Raw genomic sequence first — 18,374 nt, forward strand, 5'->3', positions numbered from 1 at the left:
GATAAATTAAAGAAATAAATATCAAATATATGTGCTTGTTATTACATTAGGATTAAGAGCACACACTTCCATAATAACCGAGGTCTTTGTTTCTTTATAAAGTCAGTATAAAAGAAACGACCTCAAATGGTCCTACTCAATACACTCTGAGTGTACTAGTGTAATTATATAGTCAAGATAAACTAATACCTAATTACACTACGACCTTCCAATGGTTTGTTCCTTTCCATCATGGTCGTGAGCTACTGTTTATAATTTATAAGGTACTGATAACATGATCTTCTATGTGTGACACCACACACCATGTCATCTACAATATAAATTAATTGAACAACTACATTTATCATAAATGTAGACATTTGACCAATGTGATTCTTATTTCTAGATAAATGTTTATACCAAAAGCTAGGCTTTTAGTATACACTCCAACAATCTCCCACTTATACTAAAAGACTAAGCTGCTATATCTGTTGTCATACATCTGATTCCTAACCCTTCAACATGCCCATCAAAAGCTCTTGCCTTAAGGACCTCAGTGGAAGGATCAATAGGTCATCACCTGATGCAATCTAGGCGGCAACAACTTCTCCTCGTTTATACGATTTCTCGTATTGGGTGGTACTTGCGCTCTATTGTGTTTACTTGCCTTATAGACTTATGGTTTCTTCGAGTTTGCTACTGCACCAACATTATTACAATAAATTGTAATAATTTTTGGACAAACCAGAAATCATATCTAAGTCTATCTTGAGGTTATTGAGTCATACAAATTTTAATGGCTACCTCAGAGGCTTGCCATATACTAATTTGCCTAGGCCAAGGAATATAAAAGAAGGGGTAGGGGTGCCTTCATGAGACATAACCTCTATTGTTTTCTCTCCCTTTTTCCTTGGTGTTGTGGCCGACCATTACCCTCTCCCTCTCTTCCTCTTGTGGTGGCCGAATACTTCATCTTTCTTGGAGTTCTTGTGGTGGCCGGATACTACTTGGAGAAGAAGAAGAAGAAGGAGAGAAAGCTAGCATCTCTTGGAGCTTGGTTAGTATTTTGATTTTCTTCTTTGGTAAAGTTCTTCCTTTGTGGCCGAACCTTGCTTGGAGGAGAAGAAGGTGGTTGGTGGTTTATCGTCTCGGAAGATCGTTGCCCACACAACGTCTGAGGTCAGAAGAGGAATACGGTAGAAGATCAAGAGGTTTTTTCTACAAGGTATAACTAGTAATTTCTATTTCCGCATCATGCTAGTTATTTATGGAAATAATACCAAATACAAGAGGCTTACGTTCTAGAATTTCGAATATGTTTTTTCGAAGTTGTGTTCTTTTGTTTCTTTCTTTTCCTTGTGATTTGATTGCTCTCTTTGGTTAACCTAAAGTTATTTTAGGAAATTAAATATTAGCTTTCTATTAAAGGTTTTGTCTAGTCGGTGGTGGTTGCTCCCATATCCAAGAAGGCCATGTGCCTCGCCACGTCAGTACTGGGAACCTTTTATGGAAATTAATATTTAATGGAATTAATAACTTAAGGAGACTTGGGTCGAGCGTGTTAAGTTCCGCAGGAGATCCAAGTCAAAACCTAAAAGAACAAATAGATTGAGTTTTGGATCAAACGTGTTAAGTTCCGCGGGCGATCCAAATTTAATTTAAAAGAACACATGGTAGCTAGGAAAATGTTCGGACCTTTGTACAAAATTTTTGTACAGTGGAACCTATAGGTTTTCCGAGTAGCAACCAACAATTTATTCGAGCTAGGGCCTCAGTATTTGGTGTATAATTAGACATGTCAGCTTATTCGAGATAATAGTAGGATGTGCTAACTTTGTGGATGCAGGATCCAACTATTATGGCTTTTAATTAATTATGTGTGTGATTGGACCCTTGGACATGTCAAGGCAATTTATATGTGTGTGCATGATTGTATTAAAATACAGAGCCGTATTTAGTTTTATTAGGATTTTATTTTTGATCTAGATACATGTACATTCCTTTTATGGAATATAGGATCAAAATGTAAAATTCTATTTATGTCACGAATCGAATCTTGCAAGGCGTGGAACCTTCTAAGGACCAGAGGCGCAGTGGAACTCGGAGCAAGATGGATGCGACAGTTAGATCCGGTGGCGGTGGCCAAATATGGCGGCAGCTTGGATGACAACACACGGAGGACAATTAAAGATAAAAGCCATAATAGTTGAAAATTAGATTTTCTATTTATTGCTTTTATATTGTCTTGTCTGTGCATGTTAGTTTACAAGTTTAGTAGGCTAGCATAGTTAAAATTCCTCATTTATAAATAACTAAGTGGGAGAGGGATTTTAAGTAAATCCCATGGTCTCCATTATTGGTTTGTAAGTGATGCAAACAAGCTTGCGTTGGCTCGAGTGCCTTCCTCCATAACGGATGAGCTTGTTTGCGGATCACTAGAACGGACTTCCATTTTGGATGACTATAGGAAGTTAATTAAGAGCGTGTGATCTTCCCCAGCGGAAGGGGCATAATCTTATTAATGGACTTAGTGTCAAGTAATGGTGTACACTTAGACACATCTAATAGTATCCTCCCAACGGAGTCATTGCTATTATTTGTGTGACCAAATAATACCAACTATTAATTTTATTTGTCAAAAGTTAGGTTGACAAGATAATAAAATTAATGGGTTAAAACCCTCCTTTACAAATGTTGAATTTGTATCGTCCACACTAACGTGGCATACAAAATTCACGGTGTTTTAAGGTGTTGGTTAATTTAAAATAGTATTGTTTGAGGAATCAATATTATTCTAAATTTAGAGTTCGACCAAAAGTTATTTGTGATTCTTAGGATGTCTTTCAACCTTTGTCCATCATACTTCAACAAAATAGACTTCTGGACCTAACTACATAGATTGGAAAAGAAACACGGACATTGTTCTTACTTCTGAAAGCTATAAATTTACTTGTCGACCATTGCCCATCACCACCTCTTGGTGAATCTACCCAAGAGGAGATTGAATATCATAGGAAATGGGTAAGCGGATGAGATGGCGCGGTGTTACATTTTGGCTTCAATGTCAAATGTATTGCAACATCGACATCAAGATTTACCAACGACTATGATATCATGAACAATCTCAAGGAACTCTTTGGTCATCGGGATAGGGCTTCTAGGCAAGAAGCCATGAGAAAGATAATGACGACCACCATGCAAGAGGGTACTCTGTAAGGATCATATTCTAAAGATGATGGCTTATCCGAAATATGAGATCCTTGGAGGAGAAATTGATGGGAAACTCGGATCGATATGATCCTCCAAACGCTACCTAGAAGTTTTGAGCGATTCCGTTTGAACTATAATATGAATAAAAGGATTTATTCATTAGGGGAACTACTGACAAGCAGCAGAAGGGTTATTTAGTCACAATGCTCAAATTCACTATCTTGAAAATGGTTCTACTTCTAAACCGAAAGGAAAGAAGAAGAAGAAACAATTTGGTTCGAAAGAAAGTGAATAAATCTCAGTGTACGGGATTTAATGAAGAAGAAGAAGGGCAAGTGCTTCATCTATAAGCAGGCAGGGAAGGCGGACTGTCCTCGTAAGAACCAAAACAAAGGTATATCTCATACTCTAGTTGTTGAAACATGTTTAGCGGTGTTATCTACCGCACCTGGTGTGTATACGGGAGCCACTGATCATGTCTACAATTCCTTGCAGGGGTTCCAGGACAACTATCTGAAGGGAGATTATCATCTACATGGGCAATGCTACTAAGGTGGCAACTGTTACGGGAGAGATCTACTTATCTTTTAGTAGAAATAGAAATTTGGTTTTAAGAAATTGTCTTTATGTACCAGTTTTAGAAAGAATTTAATTTTAGTTTCTAAACTGTTTTTAGATGGATATTCGGTTTCTTTCAATAACGATGTAGTTATTAAAAGAAATAAAGTGATTATCTGTTCCGGTGCATTAGTTGGCAATTTGTATATTTTAAATCAAATTCTTCCACAAAGCAAAACATGGAAATTTATAATTCATCTTCTAATTCTAATAAGAGAAAAGAACCTTCAGAAATGAACCAAGCATATCTTTGGCATCTAAGGCTTGGTCATATTAACTAAGTAGGATTCAAAGGCTTATAGCCGATGGACTTTTGGGTTCATTAGAGTTGGAAAATTTTCCAACTTGTGAATCCTGCTTGGAAGGTAAAATGACCAACAGGCCGTTCAAGGCCAAGGGGTATAGAGCCAAAGAAGTGTTAGAGTTGGTTCATTCTGATTTGTGTGGTCCTATGTCTGTCCAGGCAAGAGGAGGTTTTGAATATTTTGTCTCTTTCATAGATGATTATTAAAGATATGGGTTCATTTACTTGTTGCGCCGCAAGTCTGAGTGCTTTGATAAGTTCAAAGAGTACAAGGCTGATGCGGAGAAACATCACGGTAAAAGTATCAAGACACTACGGTTTGATCGTGATGGCGAGTATCTCTTAAGAGAGTTTAGGAGTTACTTATCAGAGGCCGGGATTCAATCTTAATTGTCCGCACCTGGTACACCTTAACAGAATGGTATGGTAGAACAAATGAATAGGACTCTTATGGAAATAGTTAGATCAATGATAAGTTATTCAGAATTACCAAAATTTGTTTTGGGGGTATGCTCTGGAAACAGCAGTGTACATTCTGAATATGGTACCTTCTAAATCAGTACCCTTTACTCCCATAGAATTGTGGAATGGGTGTAAACCTAGTTTGAAACATATTCGAATTTGGGGTAGTCCAGCACATGTGCTGAAGGGAGATACTGACAAATTGGAATCACGTACAGAAGTTTGTCTGTGGGATATCCTGAAAGAACGAAAGGTGGTTTATAGTCCTAAAGATCAGAAGGTCATTGTTAGCACCAATGCCCGTTTTAGAAGAACACTATATAATGGATCACAAGCCCGAGTAAAGTTGTTTTAGAAGAACTTAGAGGACATGTCTACTTCAGTACCAACAATACAATATGAAGTACCACAAGAGCCGCAACACGTGTCACACATGATGCACAACCACAAACAATACCTCGTCGTAGTGGGAGGGTTGTGAGGCGACTGAAAGATTCATGTTTTGGGAGAGTCTTGGACTTGATCCGGGTAAACATGAACCCGATCCCGGTCATATAATGAAGCACTCCAAGATATAGATCGACATCTTGGCAAAAGGCAATGAATTCGAAATAGAGTCCATGTATTCTAATAAGGTATGGGAGCTTGTAGAACCACCGATGGTGCAAAAGCCGTTGGATGCAAGTGGATCTACAAAAGGAAAAGAGGGATGACGGAAGGTAGAAACCTTCAAAGCTAGGCTTGTTGCGAAAGGTACACTCGGAAAGAGGGAATCGATTATGAGGAAACCTTTTCACCGTAGCCATGCTTAAGTCTATCCGGATACTCTTATCCATTCTGCTCATATGGATTATGAGATTTGGCAAATGGATGTCAAGACTTTCCTTAATGGAAGTCTTGAAGAGAACATCCATATGAAGCAACGAAGGGTTCATTGAAAAGGCAAAGAGCATCTAGTGTGCAAGCTTAATCGGTCCATTTATGGATGAAGCAAGCTTCAAGGTCTTGGAACATCCGGTTTAATGAAGTAATCCAGTCATATGGATTTATTCAAAGTCCGGATGAGTCTTGTGTATATAAGAAGTGTAACGGAAACGTGGTGGTATTTCTTGTACTATACGTAGATGATATTTTGTTAATTGGCAACAATGTCAAGGTATTATCGGGCGTAAGGGTATGGTTGTCCAAACAATTTGATATGAAGGACTTAGGAGATTGTGCACATATTCTTGGGATCAAAGTTATAAGGGATCGTAAGAAAAGAATGTTGTGTATCCCAAGCTTCATATATAGATACAATCCTTGCTCGTTTTAGCATGCAGGATTCCAAGAAAGGTTTCTTACCTTTTAGACATGGAGTAGCTCTATCTAAAGAGATGTCTCCAAAGACAGCGAAAGATATAGAGAAAATGAAAGTAGTGCCTTATGCGTCGGCTGTAGGCAGCCTAATGTATGCAATGCTATGTACGAGACCCGATATCTATTTTCGTGGGCATGGTCAGTAGATATCGAGTAACCTGGACAAGGACATTGGACTGCTGTAAAGCATATATTAAAGTACCCGAGAAGGACTAGAGATTATATGCTAGTTTACCAAGCAGACGATCTGCTCCATGTGGGTTACACGGATTCAGATTTCCAATCGGATAGGGATAACAGTAAGTCTACATCAGGCTATGTGTTTACTTTAGGAGGTGGAGCCATTTCATGGAGGAGTGTTAAGCAGAAATCGTTTCGACTCAACCATGGAAGTCGAGTATGTAGCAGCCTCGAGGCAGCTAAAGAAGCGATATGGCTCAGGAACTTTCTAATGGACTTAGAAGTGATTCCTGGTTTGCCCAAAATCATCACAATTTATTGTGATAATAGCGGTGCAGTTGCAAACTCGAAGGAACCACGAGCTCATAAGGCAAGTAAACATATAGAGCGCAAGTACCACCTGATACGAGATATCGTGAAGCGAGGAGAAGTTGTCATCGCCAAGATTGCATCAGCGGATAACCTGGCAGATCCTTTCACTAAGGCCCTTCCGGCGAAAGCTTTCGATCGGAATGTGGAGGGAATGGGAATCAGATGTATGGTAGAAGATATGGCAGCTTAGTCATTAGTATAAGTGGGAGATTGTTGGAGTGTATACTGGAAGCCTAAGCTTTGTAAACATTCATTATGAATAAAGAATCACATTTGGTCTAATTGTCTACATTTGTTTGTAGTTGTTCATTTAATTTATATTGTAGATAACATAATATGTGGTGTCACATACAGAAGATGATGTTATCAGTACCTTATAAATTATAAACAGTAGCTCACGACCAGAATGGAAAGGAACAAACCATTAGAAAGTCGTAGTGTAATTAGGTATTAGTTTATCTTGACTATATAATTACACTAGTACACTCAGAGTGTATTGAGTAGGACCATTTGAGGTCGTTCCTTTTATACTGACTTTATAAAGGAACAAAGACCTCAGTTATTATGGAAGTGTGTGCTCTTAATCCTAATATAATAACAAGCACATATGTTTGATATTTATTTCTTTAATTTATCAATGGGTGAGATTTAGTTCGATGAATCAATAAACCCGATAAATTGGGAAATGGTATCACTCATAGTGTGTGTTGTTGATTATAGAAGAAAACTGTGTCCTAATGATACTAGGTTGATAATGTCCTCAAGAGGAGCTCATAAAGATTGTCATGTTAAACCCTGCAGGTGGACTTAGTCCGACATGATAATAAGGTTGAGTGGTACTACTCTTGGATTTAGATATTAATTAAATGAGTTGTCAGTAACTCACTTAATTAGTGGGCATTCGATATCTTAAACACAGGGAGACTAACACACTCATAATAAGAATGAGCCCAAAAATGTAATTTGGGATTGGTGCGGTAGTTCAATGATAGTTCTCTAGTGGAATGAATTATCATTGATAAAATTAAGTTGTGTATTCGGGGCGAACATGGGATGCTTAATTTTATCAGGAGACCAAAACCAATTCCTCCTCTCGGTCCCTATCGTAGCCTCTTATTTATAAAGTACTATACCCACATATACCCACCTTCTATACCCACCGGCCAAGCTAGCTTGGGAACCAAGCTAGGGCCGGCCTAAGCTTGGGTTTAAGGTGGCCGGCCCTAGCTTGAACCCAAGCTAGTTGGGCCGGCCATAATTAATTAAAAAGAAAATTTAATTTTAATGTTTATTATTATGTGGAAGATTTAATTTAAAAGAGAATTAAAATTAAAATATCTCTCTTGTAAAAGATTTACAAAAGATTAAAGAAAGAGATTAGATCTCTTTCCTTATTTGTAGATTGGAGAGATGTTTTATTTTCTCTTTAAAATTATTCACATGTTAATAAAATTAAAATTATAGATATTTCCTTTTATTAACCATGAAGAGATTTTTAAAGAGAAATTTTATTTTTTAAAATTTCCGGAAAAAAATAAGGAAAGTTTTAATTGTTGATTGAAACTTGTCCAATTTGCTTCCTCTTGATGTGGTCGGCCATTAGAGTTTATTTGGGAAATTTTATTTTATTTTTCTCAAATAAATCATGTCAAGGAAATTAAGGAAATTTTATTGTAAATAAATTTCCTAATTTGCCTAGGCCAAGGAATATAAAAGAAGGGGTAGGGGTGCCTTCATGAGACATAACCTCTATTGTTTTCTCTCCCTTTTTCCTTGGTGTTGTGGCCGGCCATTACCCTCTCCCTCTCTTCCTCTTGTGGTGGCCGAATACTTCATCTTTCTTGGAGTTCTTGTGGTGGCCGGATACTACTTGGAGAAGAAGAAGAAGAAGAGAAAGCTAGCATCTCTTGGAGCTTGGTTAGTATTTTGATTTTCTTCTTTGGTAAAGTTCTTCCTTTGTGGCCGAACCTTGCTTGGAGGAGAAGAAGGTGGTTGGTGGTTTCTCGTCTCGGAAGATCGTTGCCCACACAACGTCTGAGGTCAGAAGAGGAATACGGTAGAAGATCAAGAGGTTTTTTCTACAAGGTATAACTAGTAATTTCTATTTCCGCATCATGCTAGTTATTTATGGAAATAATACCAAATACAAGAGGCTTACGTTCTAGAATTTCGAATATGTTTTTTCGAAGTTGTGTTCTTTTGTTTCTTTCTTTTCCTTGTGATTTGATTGCTCTCTTTGGTTAACCTAAAGTTATTTTAGGAAATTAAATATTAGCTTTCTATTAAAGGTTTTGTCTAGTCGGTGGTGGTTGCTCCCATATCCAAGAAGGCCATGTGCCTCGCCACGTCAGTACTGGGAACCTTTTATGGAAATTAATATTTAATGGAATTAATAACTTAAGGAGACTTGGGTCGAACGTGTTAAGTTCCGCAGGAGATCCAAGTCAAAACCTAAAAGAACAAATAGATTGAGTTTTGGATCAAACGTGTTAAGTTCCGCAGCCGATCCAAAATTTAATTTAAAAGAACACATGGTAGCTAGGAAAAGGTTCAGACCTTTGTACAAAATTTTTGTACAGTGGAACCTATAGGTTTTTCGAGTAGCAACCAACAGGTTGTACGAGGTTTACTCCACCAAGAAGGAGTTCGTATTAGCTAGAGGTTGTCAGAGCTTGATCCACCGAAGGATCAAAGGTATCGTCCACCTTATAGACATGTTGTGGAGTAGGAGCTTTATCTCCAAACCACGTTAAACAAACGTATTGTAATTTGTTTGCTCTTCTTGTCTTTAGATTATCTTTCTACTTGTTTTTTTTTTCGTTGTGCTAACATTGTAGGAAGTTAACGAATTAGGATGATCGTCTATTCAACCTCCTTTTTAGCCGGCCCAAAGATCTTCAACAACCTTCGCCTCTTTTTGTAGAAATAGAAGAGGGTCCCATACATTATAATGTATATGATAAAAATAAATAAACACACCCATTATATTCAAATTATCCTTTATAATGACCATCTATCACCATTATTGTTTGTCTGCTTAGAAAAGGTCACCCTAGATCTTCTCCTTCCATAATGGTTATTATTCATCATTATTAATTATTTCTATTGCCCTCTACTTCCTTCTAGGATAAGATATCAATAAATTAAATTTGCTCCCCTCTTACTCGAGCTCCCTTCTTTGTTGCCAAGTGTCATTCGACTGTAAATCCAACTTTGGCTTTGAGCATCTTATGGGTCCAAATATGATTCTCGAGTACCTTTTGGTTCCGAGTTTGATTACTCACGATTGAGTGATAACCACCTTATGTTTCTTGAGCTCTGTTATAGGATCGAAAGTCTTAAAAGGGGCGTGAATAACGCTCATGGCTTTTTCATATTTTTGAAAAATACAGAATAAATGCGGCAAAAATAAAGAAATAAACAAAACAATGTCATGAATTAGTTTTACTTGGTTCAGAGCTTGTGACGACTTCTACTCCAAGGTCCAAGACCCACACTCGTTGAGTGTTTACTTTAGGATATTTACTATCAATCCGTAAATTTAAGTACAGAGATGAAGTACAATGATAAATCAATTAAACTACTATGAACACTTATACCGACAACTTTAGAATTTGGAGAGGCATGCTTTCGGTTGTCGGGGTTGCATTACAGCTTCGTAGGCTTGTCTTTGGCACAGCGCGCAGGAGCAATAGATGTTCTGAATGTTGTATCGAAGTGTTGGTTGAGACCTCCTTTTATAGCCAATTTGGACTTGATCCAGATCCACTGATCTTGGGATCAGTGTTTGACTCGACATTGATTGGTCAACTGATCCCCCTAATCAATCTACTAATCCTGCTTGAATCAGTCGGGCTTCTTGTCCAGATTCTGTCGCTTCGAATGAGTCTTCGTTTGATCGACCTATTCCGTCATTCGGTCGACCAATCCATCGATGACCCCTAGCTTATCCAATCCGATCAACCCGGTCTGATCAGTCCGCTATTTATCCACTGTTTGATCGACTGAACCCGACGTTTGGTCGACTGATCCCTTGATTGAAGCTACCCATGAGCTGAACTGATCACTAGGGTTCGGTCGAATAATCCCAATGTTCGGTTGACCTATCAAGGCAAAAACCTAACCTGTAAAATGTTAGTGTTCCTATAAAATAGAATTAGAATAATAGACAAGCAGTATATATAAAAATTAACTTTTGACAGCCTCCGGACTGTCCGATCTTGACTTTGAGTTCCACTGAAACTCTAGGTTAGACCGACGTCTACTGTTCCCTCTTCAGGAAACGCGTCCTCACCTACTCCTCTCAGGAGAGTTTACCATTTGTCAGACCAATCCTTCAGACCATCTGAACTTCTACTCGGCATTTGAGGCTTCTGAACTTTTCAGCTGGACGTCCAATCCCCGACCCGTCCAGTCTTCTGCCTGGTGTCCGAGACCCCCAGGACTTCCACCTACAATCTGCGACCCTAGAATTTCACCTGACGTCCTCGACCTGTCAAGACTTTGCTCAGTCCCTCAGATCAGGACTTCATTGTCTAACCGCGGCTAGGACTTTCCTTTGCCTAAGATCACTTAGAACTTTTCTGCACAATCGGTTCAACTTTGTTAGAACACAAAATAGCTTTACTTTGAACCCTTTGTCATGATCAAAATTTAATTTAGGTTTGATAATCTGGTGCTTTTTGTACCAACACCCACTACGCTCGAAGCCTAAATACCAAGCCGAGTAACTTACTTCGCTCCTTTCCTCCTAGGCCCGACCTGGCTAAATTAACGTCGGCCTAGCCCACATGCCTCCTTTAATCTTAGATTATAGATTATTATGGGGTATTACTTATCATGATTTTGCAACCATCTTAGTTTCAAAATTTGATTAACAGGTTGCTTAACCAACTCGGCTAAGATTTTAGAGTTGCTTTTGTTTCTTGTTCAGCAATTATCAGTAGGATAATAAAGAAAAACAAATAGTGGTGGAGGAAAAAAGTTTTTTTTAAATAATAGAATATGAGATTTGACATGATGAATTAGTTATGGTTGGTTCCAAGCCTAGATAAAAGACGAGGATTAAATTAGGTTACCAGCCAACGTTAAATTATATTAAATGTTCAATAAATGGATTCATTAAACTATTTTACTAATGTTAGATTGTTCTTTGGAAGAAACGTGTTGCACAAACCAATTATAACATCTTAGCAAGGACTATTATATCTCTAGAACTCGAGTGTAGTGATAAATATACAAGAGTTCGTATTACAAGGTTCGATTGTAAGGTATCGACAAGGACTGTTACATCTTCATTGGGTATAGTGTTAAATAGACAAAAGTTCTCACATCATAAGTTGGATAAAAATAAAAATTATAGAAAAACTAATAATCTAATATTCAGAACATAGAATATATGAACCCTCAATGGTAAAGCAATGGAGGCAGTAGATACGATGATTAGAAAAAGAATTAGTATTTTATGTGTACAAGAGATAAAATAGATCGGCGAGAAAACAAAATGATAAGGAACTCGGGTTTTAAGTTAAGGTATATAAGAAAGAGTAAAAAAGAAATAGAGTGGGTTTTTTTTATGGATAGTTCATTAAAAGATATAGGAGTAGTTAGAAAAGGGATAAAATTATAGCTCTTAAGATAGTAGTGGAGAAAAAACTATGAACATTATTAGCATATATGCACCTCAAGTAGGATCAAATAAAAATATCAAATCAAAGTTTTGTGATGACCTAAACAAAGTATTACAAAATATTCTACCAAATGAAATGATTTTAATAACAGACGATCTAAATGAGTATGTTAAAGTAAAAATTGAAGAATATGAGAGAGTTCATAGGGGTTATAGGTTTGGAACAAGAAATGAAGAAGGAAAAACTAGCAAATGGAATTTTACAATAGCATATGACCTTATACTAGCTAATATGTTTTTGAAGAAAAAAAACATTTGATCACATTGAAAATTAGAAATAATAAATTACAAATTGACTTTCTTATAGTCAGAAAAAGGATGGAAAAATTTATAAAAATTATAAGGTCATCCCTGGAGAAAACTTAACTACCCAATATAGGTTAGTAGTGTTGGATATATTCCTCAATCATATTTTCAATAAAAGGAAATATACACGACTTCTAAAATTAAGTGGTAGAAGTTGGAGGACATGGGAAGCAAAATATTAAAGAGAAGGTTAAATACAAACATTATGTGAAATATATAGTGACTCTAATACGACGTAAGATAAGATGATATCATTATTGAAAATAGTAGCTAAGAGTGTACTCGGTGAGTCAAAGAGACATGCACCACCAAGGAATATTGATAGTAGAATGAAAAAGTATAAGAGAAAATAAAAGAAAAATGAACAACTTATAACAAATTATATATTTATAAGAACAAGAAAAATTTACAAATATATATAATAACTAAGAAAGAAATTAAGATAATTAGTGAAATAAGCAAATAATGAAACTTTTAAATGGATATATCAAAAATTGTATAAAAAAAAAGAGAAATAGGAATTTATAGAATAGCTAAAGTGAGAGAGAGGAAGAAAAGAGATCTTATTCAAATAAGATATATTAAAGATGAATGCAATAGATTCTGTAAAACAAAAAAGTGAAATTTGTCACCTTACCCCTCCCACACACACACACACACGACTATTCTACACCATTGGGAGGGAGTAAATCAGGAAATCGAAGTTAGTCATCACATGATAAGGTAATTCCTCAGTCTTTGTCAGGATTCGATCTTTGCTCAATTCAACAAACCTGTCATATGATAACCAATTCAGTTATTCCCTGGGTACTAGTAAATGATAGAGAAATAAAAGAGCTATGAAATAGATATTTTCATCAAATTTTTAATGAAAATTTATATGACCAACTTAACTTAGGTAATTCAAGTAGGTAAAATAAATATAGAAATTTAAATTTTTATCATAGAATTCAAATTTTATAAGTAGAACAAACTTTAAATAGGATATAAAATGATAAAACTGTTGGACCAGATGGCACTTTAATAGAGGTATGGAAGTGTTTAGGGAACAAGATTTTGAATGACTTATAAAATTATTTAACATGATATTGAAAATGAAAAAAATGTTTAATCAATGGGTACTCTAGTCCCCTTATATAAGAATAAGGGAGATTGTATAAAATTATGTAAACTATAGGGTATTAAACTAATAATTCATACCATAAAATTTTGGAAAAAAGTAATAGGAAAAAGATTAAAGGAAGAGACCACGATAACCGAAAATCAGTTTAGGTTTATGTTGGAAGGTCGACAATAGAAATTATATATTTTCTCAAACAACTAATTGAAAAGTATCAGGAGTAAAAGCAAGATCTACACATGGTATTTATTAACTTAGAAAAATTTTATAATAGAATCTCAAGAGAAATTATATGGAGGATTATAGAAAAGAGATGTGTTAGCGTAGTATATATCAAATCAATTAAGAATATATGTGAGGATGTAATGATCAAAGTGAAGATTTCAGATGAATTAATTGAAGTATTTCTAATAAAGATAAGATTACATCAATGATCAACTCTAAATCTCTATCTTTTACATTAATTATGGACGAACTCATTGAATAAATTCAAAATACAGTATCGTGATATATATTATTTACAGATGATATTATTTTAGTAAATGAGACATATGAAGGAGTAAATGTTAAACTAAAAGTTTGGTAGGAAATACTAAAAGTGAAAAGTTTTAAGCTTAGTAGAGTAAAAATAAAATATATGAAATTTAAGTTTAGCAATATTAAACGTAATGAGATAATTATTAAGATAGAATATGACGAGTTGTCTAGAATCAAAAGCTTTAAGCATTTAAGATCATTTTTAATTTGTAAAACAATAGAGAGATTAAGAGAGATGTCTTATATAAAATACAAGTATAATGGTTGAAATTGAGGAGAGCGTCAAGTGTTTTTTGTGATTATAAAGTATCTCTAAAACTTACAGAGATGTTCTGCAATACAGTGGTTAGACCTACTATGTTTTATGACGTTGAATGTTGAGTATAACTCGAGCACATGAGTAGAAGATGAGAGTTGCAGAGAAGAAGATGTTAAGGTAAACGCATGGATATACGAGGATGAACAAAATAAAAAATAAGAGCATGAAAGAGAAAGTCAAAATTGTATCTATTGAAGGAAAACTCTGAGAGACACATTTAATATGGTACGCTCATGAACTTAAACAGCCAATAAATATTCCTGTTAAGCGATGTGAAATTATGATAAATATGTACATCAAATGAGTAATAGGAAGACTAAAAAAGAATTGATCAGCAACAATAAGATAAAATTTATTTAAGTATAAATGATGATATAGTAGGAAGATAGAGTCTAATGACATATAAAGATCCATATAACCGACCCCACCTAATGTTAGAGTAAAAGATAATTACAATCACTTCAGGCGGCCCGGTATCACCGACTCCCTGGCCTGATATAGGCAGATAAATCATGAAGGCATTTTGCCCTAACACAGTAACACCCAATGAGATATTTTATATCTATTGAAAATTGATCCCAAAATCTATTAGAGTAATTAATCATACAAATACTAACAACTGTGCTAATATATGGAGCTAAATGGATTCCACTAGTAGGATAATATTAGGTTGTTGGTAATAAAATTTGAGATTTAAATATTTTTACAAAAACTTGAGTGAATGCTTATAATTTATATAAGTCATTATTCTAATCTACTGACAACATATATCAATTTCTTATCTATATATTCAATGACCATATCAATTAATTATCACCTTTTTATTTATGTAATATAATAGTCGCGCAACTGCTATTATTTTTATTTTCGGTCTCCACTACTATTTCAATATAGTAATGATTATTTTTTTATCATTATAACGAATCCAAATATCCTATAAAAAAAATATAAAAATTAACTAAAAACATAAATCATCAAGCATTATATCAATACGTGCCTTCATCTCGTTGTAGAACCGAAAAACGAAATCACTTTTCTTTTTTTCCTTCATTCTCGTAGGTAAATGTGGCATTTACTCTTATAATACTGAACCTTTCAATTTTGAATATCTATATTAACAAAATAATAATTCGTAGGTCACGTTAGTTTCCTTTGAATAATTGTAGTAGGATTTTAATACACTTTATAAATATTATGCTAAATTAAAAAAAAAAATTGATTACATGCTTTTAAAAAATTAAAAAGGGAGATTAATAGGCCTCCATTCTACCGGGCTTTGTCATGGTCCAAATGCTAATCAATTGCAAGTCCGAATTGAGTCATATTGAATAATTGACTCATGACATGAGGAGATTAAAATAATTAATTTTCTTCTGGATTCAATCATTCATAATAATATGAATAAAATTGTCTTTCATTCCTTCATACGTCTAAAATAAATATATATAATCATCTTTTACTATAATAAATAAAATAATATTTGTCCTCATGGACGACTGAGTTGGTACCCGAATAGTAAATTACCACATAAAAATAGGGGACAAATCCTCGAGATAATAATCCCCGAGCTCTCTCACATAAAAAGACATCTCTCGATCATCATAATTTAATTCCCTTCCAAATACTTTGGTACATATATGAAGGGGCGCTTAAAGCAAACGAATTATTTTTTACCACGTGAATAAAATGACCTTGCCTCCATTGATATCATATAAAAGGAGTGACATTTAAATCTAGATAGGACAAATATCTTAGGATAACTTTTAATTGTGCATAAATTCTATTCGAATCAAAAGGAAAGTCATCTACTTAAAGAATTATTCAATCAAGTGGAAACACCTAGATTATAAAAAAAAAATAGAGAGATAGATAATAAATTTGCCTTTTAATCATTTTCTCTTATTTTTCATGAGTAAACAAATAAAATAATCAAATTAGTAAAGCCAAGTCTATATAAAAAATATCCTTCTAAGAAATAAAAGAGATAAATGAAATGGTATACTCTCGGAGCTTCTCTCTTCTAAACCCAAGCCTAACATTTTAGTTGAACTTCATTAAGTTCAAGTGAACTCATCATCATCATCATCATCATCATTATCATCGTAACCTCAACAACTACCTCTAATAGACGAAATCCATCTTGAATGAACTATTTCTTTCATCTCAAAGAACTAACCTTAGCCTCTAAAAATCACATCCATCTCAATTGAATTAAGTGTGTTGTATCTAGACTAAACTAAGCGATTCATATTAGCTTCCACTCACCTCAATCGACCTCAAATTAATTATATAAAATGAGACTATGCGTCAACATTGTAGTGGGAATCAAACAAATAAATGTATCATATATTCTATATATATTTTATTGCCATCTCAATTAACAAAACCATATCTAATTTTTTAATAAATCACTTTAGTACATATAATTAGAGGTGTCAACTAGATTACAAATAGATTTGTAATCTTGCATTTTGAACTATTAATTAATACCCCCAAATCCAAAAACCAGATTACAATTTAATTAAATTATTAATTAATTAATTAATTAAATCTATAGGGAAGATAAAGGAGGAGGAACTCCAACGGATTCGGTCGGATTTCTTTGTCGATAGAACATGCTCCGTCTTCCTCCAAACTACGATTAATCATTTATTTAATAATCTTTAAATTATTCCCCAGCAAATCAACTGCATGCCACGTAGACAGCATGAATTAATGCTCTTAATCTTAAAATTATCAATCAATAATTAAAATAATTAAGGACCCACGTCCGTAATTAGCGCTGTGCCAGCTCTTGGAACTCAAAAGAGGCCTTGCGTCAACAAACTCCATGTCCTTTCTTTTAATTTTTTTTTCATAGTTAAGCTTTCATTAATGGAAATTTGTCGATTAATTAAATCATACTTATTCTCTATTATTGACAGCAAAATGTACATAATAATTTTATTAAAAACAGAGATTAGAACAAGAGATGGCACCATGCACGCGAAGCAACGCGACTCGATTAATTAAGAATTAATTAAACTCGATCGGCGATTAATTAATCAAACAGCAACTTTAATTAGCTAGATTTTAATTAATTAATCAGGAGCACGCGTAGTAGTCGACCAGCTCGTCCAGCGACTCCGGCGGCGGCTCGGCGTTCTCCAGCATCCACAGCAAGTGCTCGAAGAGCACCACCTCGCAGCCCACCACCGTGCCGCCGCCGGAGGCGGCCGGGAGGTCGCCGCCGGTGCGCTCGACTAGGACCTTGAAGAGCGGGTGGCGGAGCAGGTCGGCGGCCACCAGGTAGCGGCGGCGGGAGCGGCCTACGTAGACGGGGTGGAGGCCGGCGGGGACGACGTCGGCGCCGTGGAAGGAGCTGGCGGAGGAGAGATGCTGATGCTCCTCCTCGTCGACGGCGGAGGAGGAGGCCCCGCGGCCGGAGATCCTGCCGGAGGAATGCCACCGCTTGATCATGCACTTGAGCTTGTTCAGCTTCCCGGTCATCGCCATGGTGGAGCTTGGCCGGAGAGAGGGAGAAGGGGAGAGGTGGGAGAGGTATGTAAAGGGAGGGACAGTGCGGTTTTGTAGACCGAGCCAACCGTCGACCGGTCTTGCCGGTTCAAAATTTAGTAGTATTTAAAATATAATTTAATTACCTGTATATATTTTAATAATATCTACTTAACTATCAAAAGAATCTATTTTAAAATCTATTTTAACATTAATAATTTTTAATTCATCTATAAATTTACTTTATTTATTAAAAAAAAAAACTAGTTCAACTGCCGGTTCAATTTTAAAAGCATGTCCACCGGCAAGATGGGAAGCTGCCAGCTGAGGGAGACAAGATGGTAAGTGGGGTATAAATGAAATTTAAGGTGAGGATTTTAATTTATTAATTTATTCTTTAAAAAAATAAAATATGACTTTCTAA

The 18,374-nt window shown here is 35.4% G+C and overlaps 1 protein-coding gene across 1 annotated transcript; it reads right to left on the bottom strand.

The window, feature by feature from the left end:
• Positions 1 to 17,380: 17,380 nt before the first annotated feature.
• Positions 17,381 to 17,983, bottom strand: LOC121990674 (auxin-responsive protein SAUR78-like). The gene has a single exon (XM_042544771.1). It carries the CDS (start codon positions 17,948 to 17,950, stop codon positions 17,540 to 17,542), a length of 411 nt encoding a protein of 136 aa, XP_042400705.1. The 5' UTR covers positions 17,951 to 17,983; the 3' UTR covers positions 17,381 to 17,539.
• Positions 17,984 to 18,374: the final 391 nt, after the last annotated feature.

This window comes from Zingiber officinale, chromosome 6B, assembly GCF_018446385.1.
Source record: "Zingiber officinale cultivar Zhangliang chromosome 6B, Zo_v1.1, whole genome shotgun sequence".
Lineage (NCBI taxonomy): Eukaryota > Viridiplantae > Streptophyta > Magnoliopsida > Zingiberales > Zingiberaceae > Zingiber > Zingiber officinale.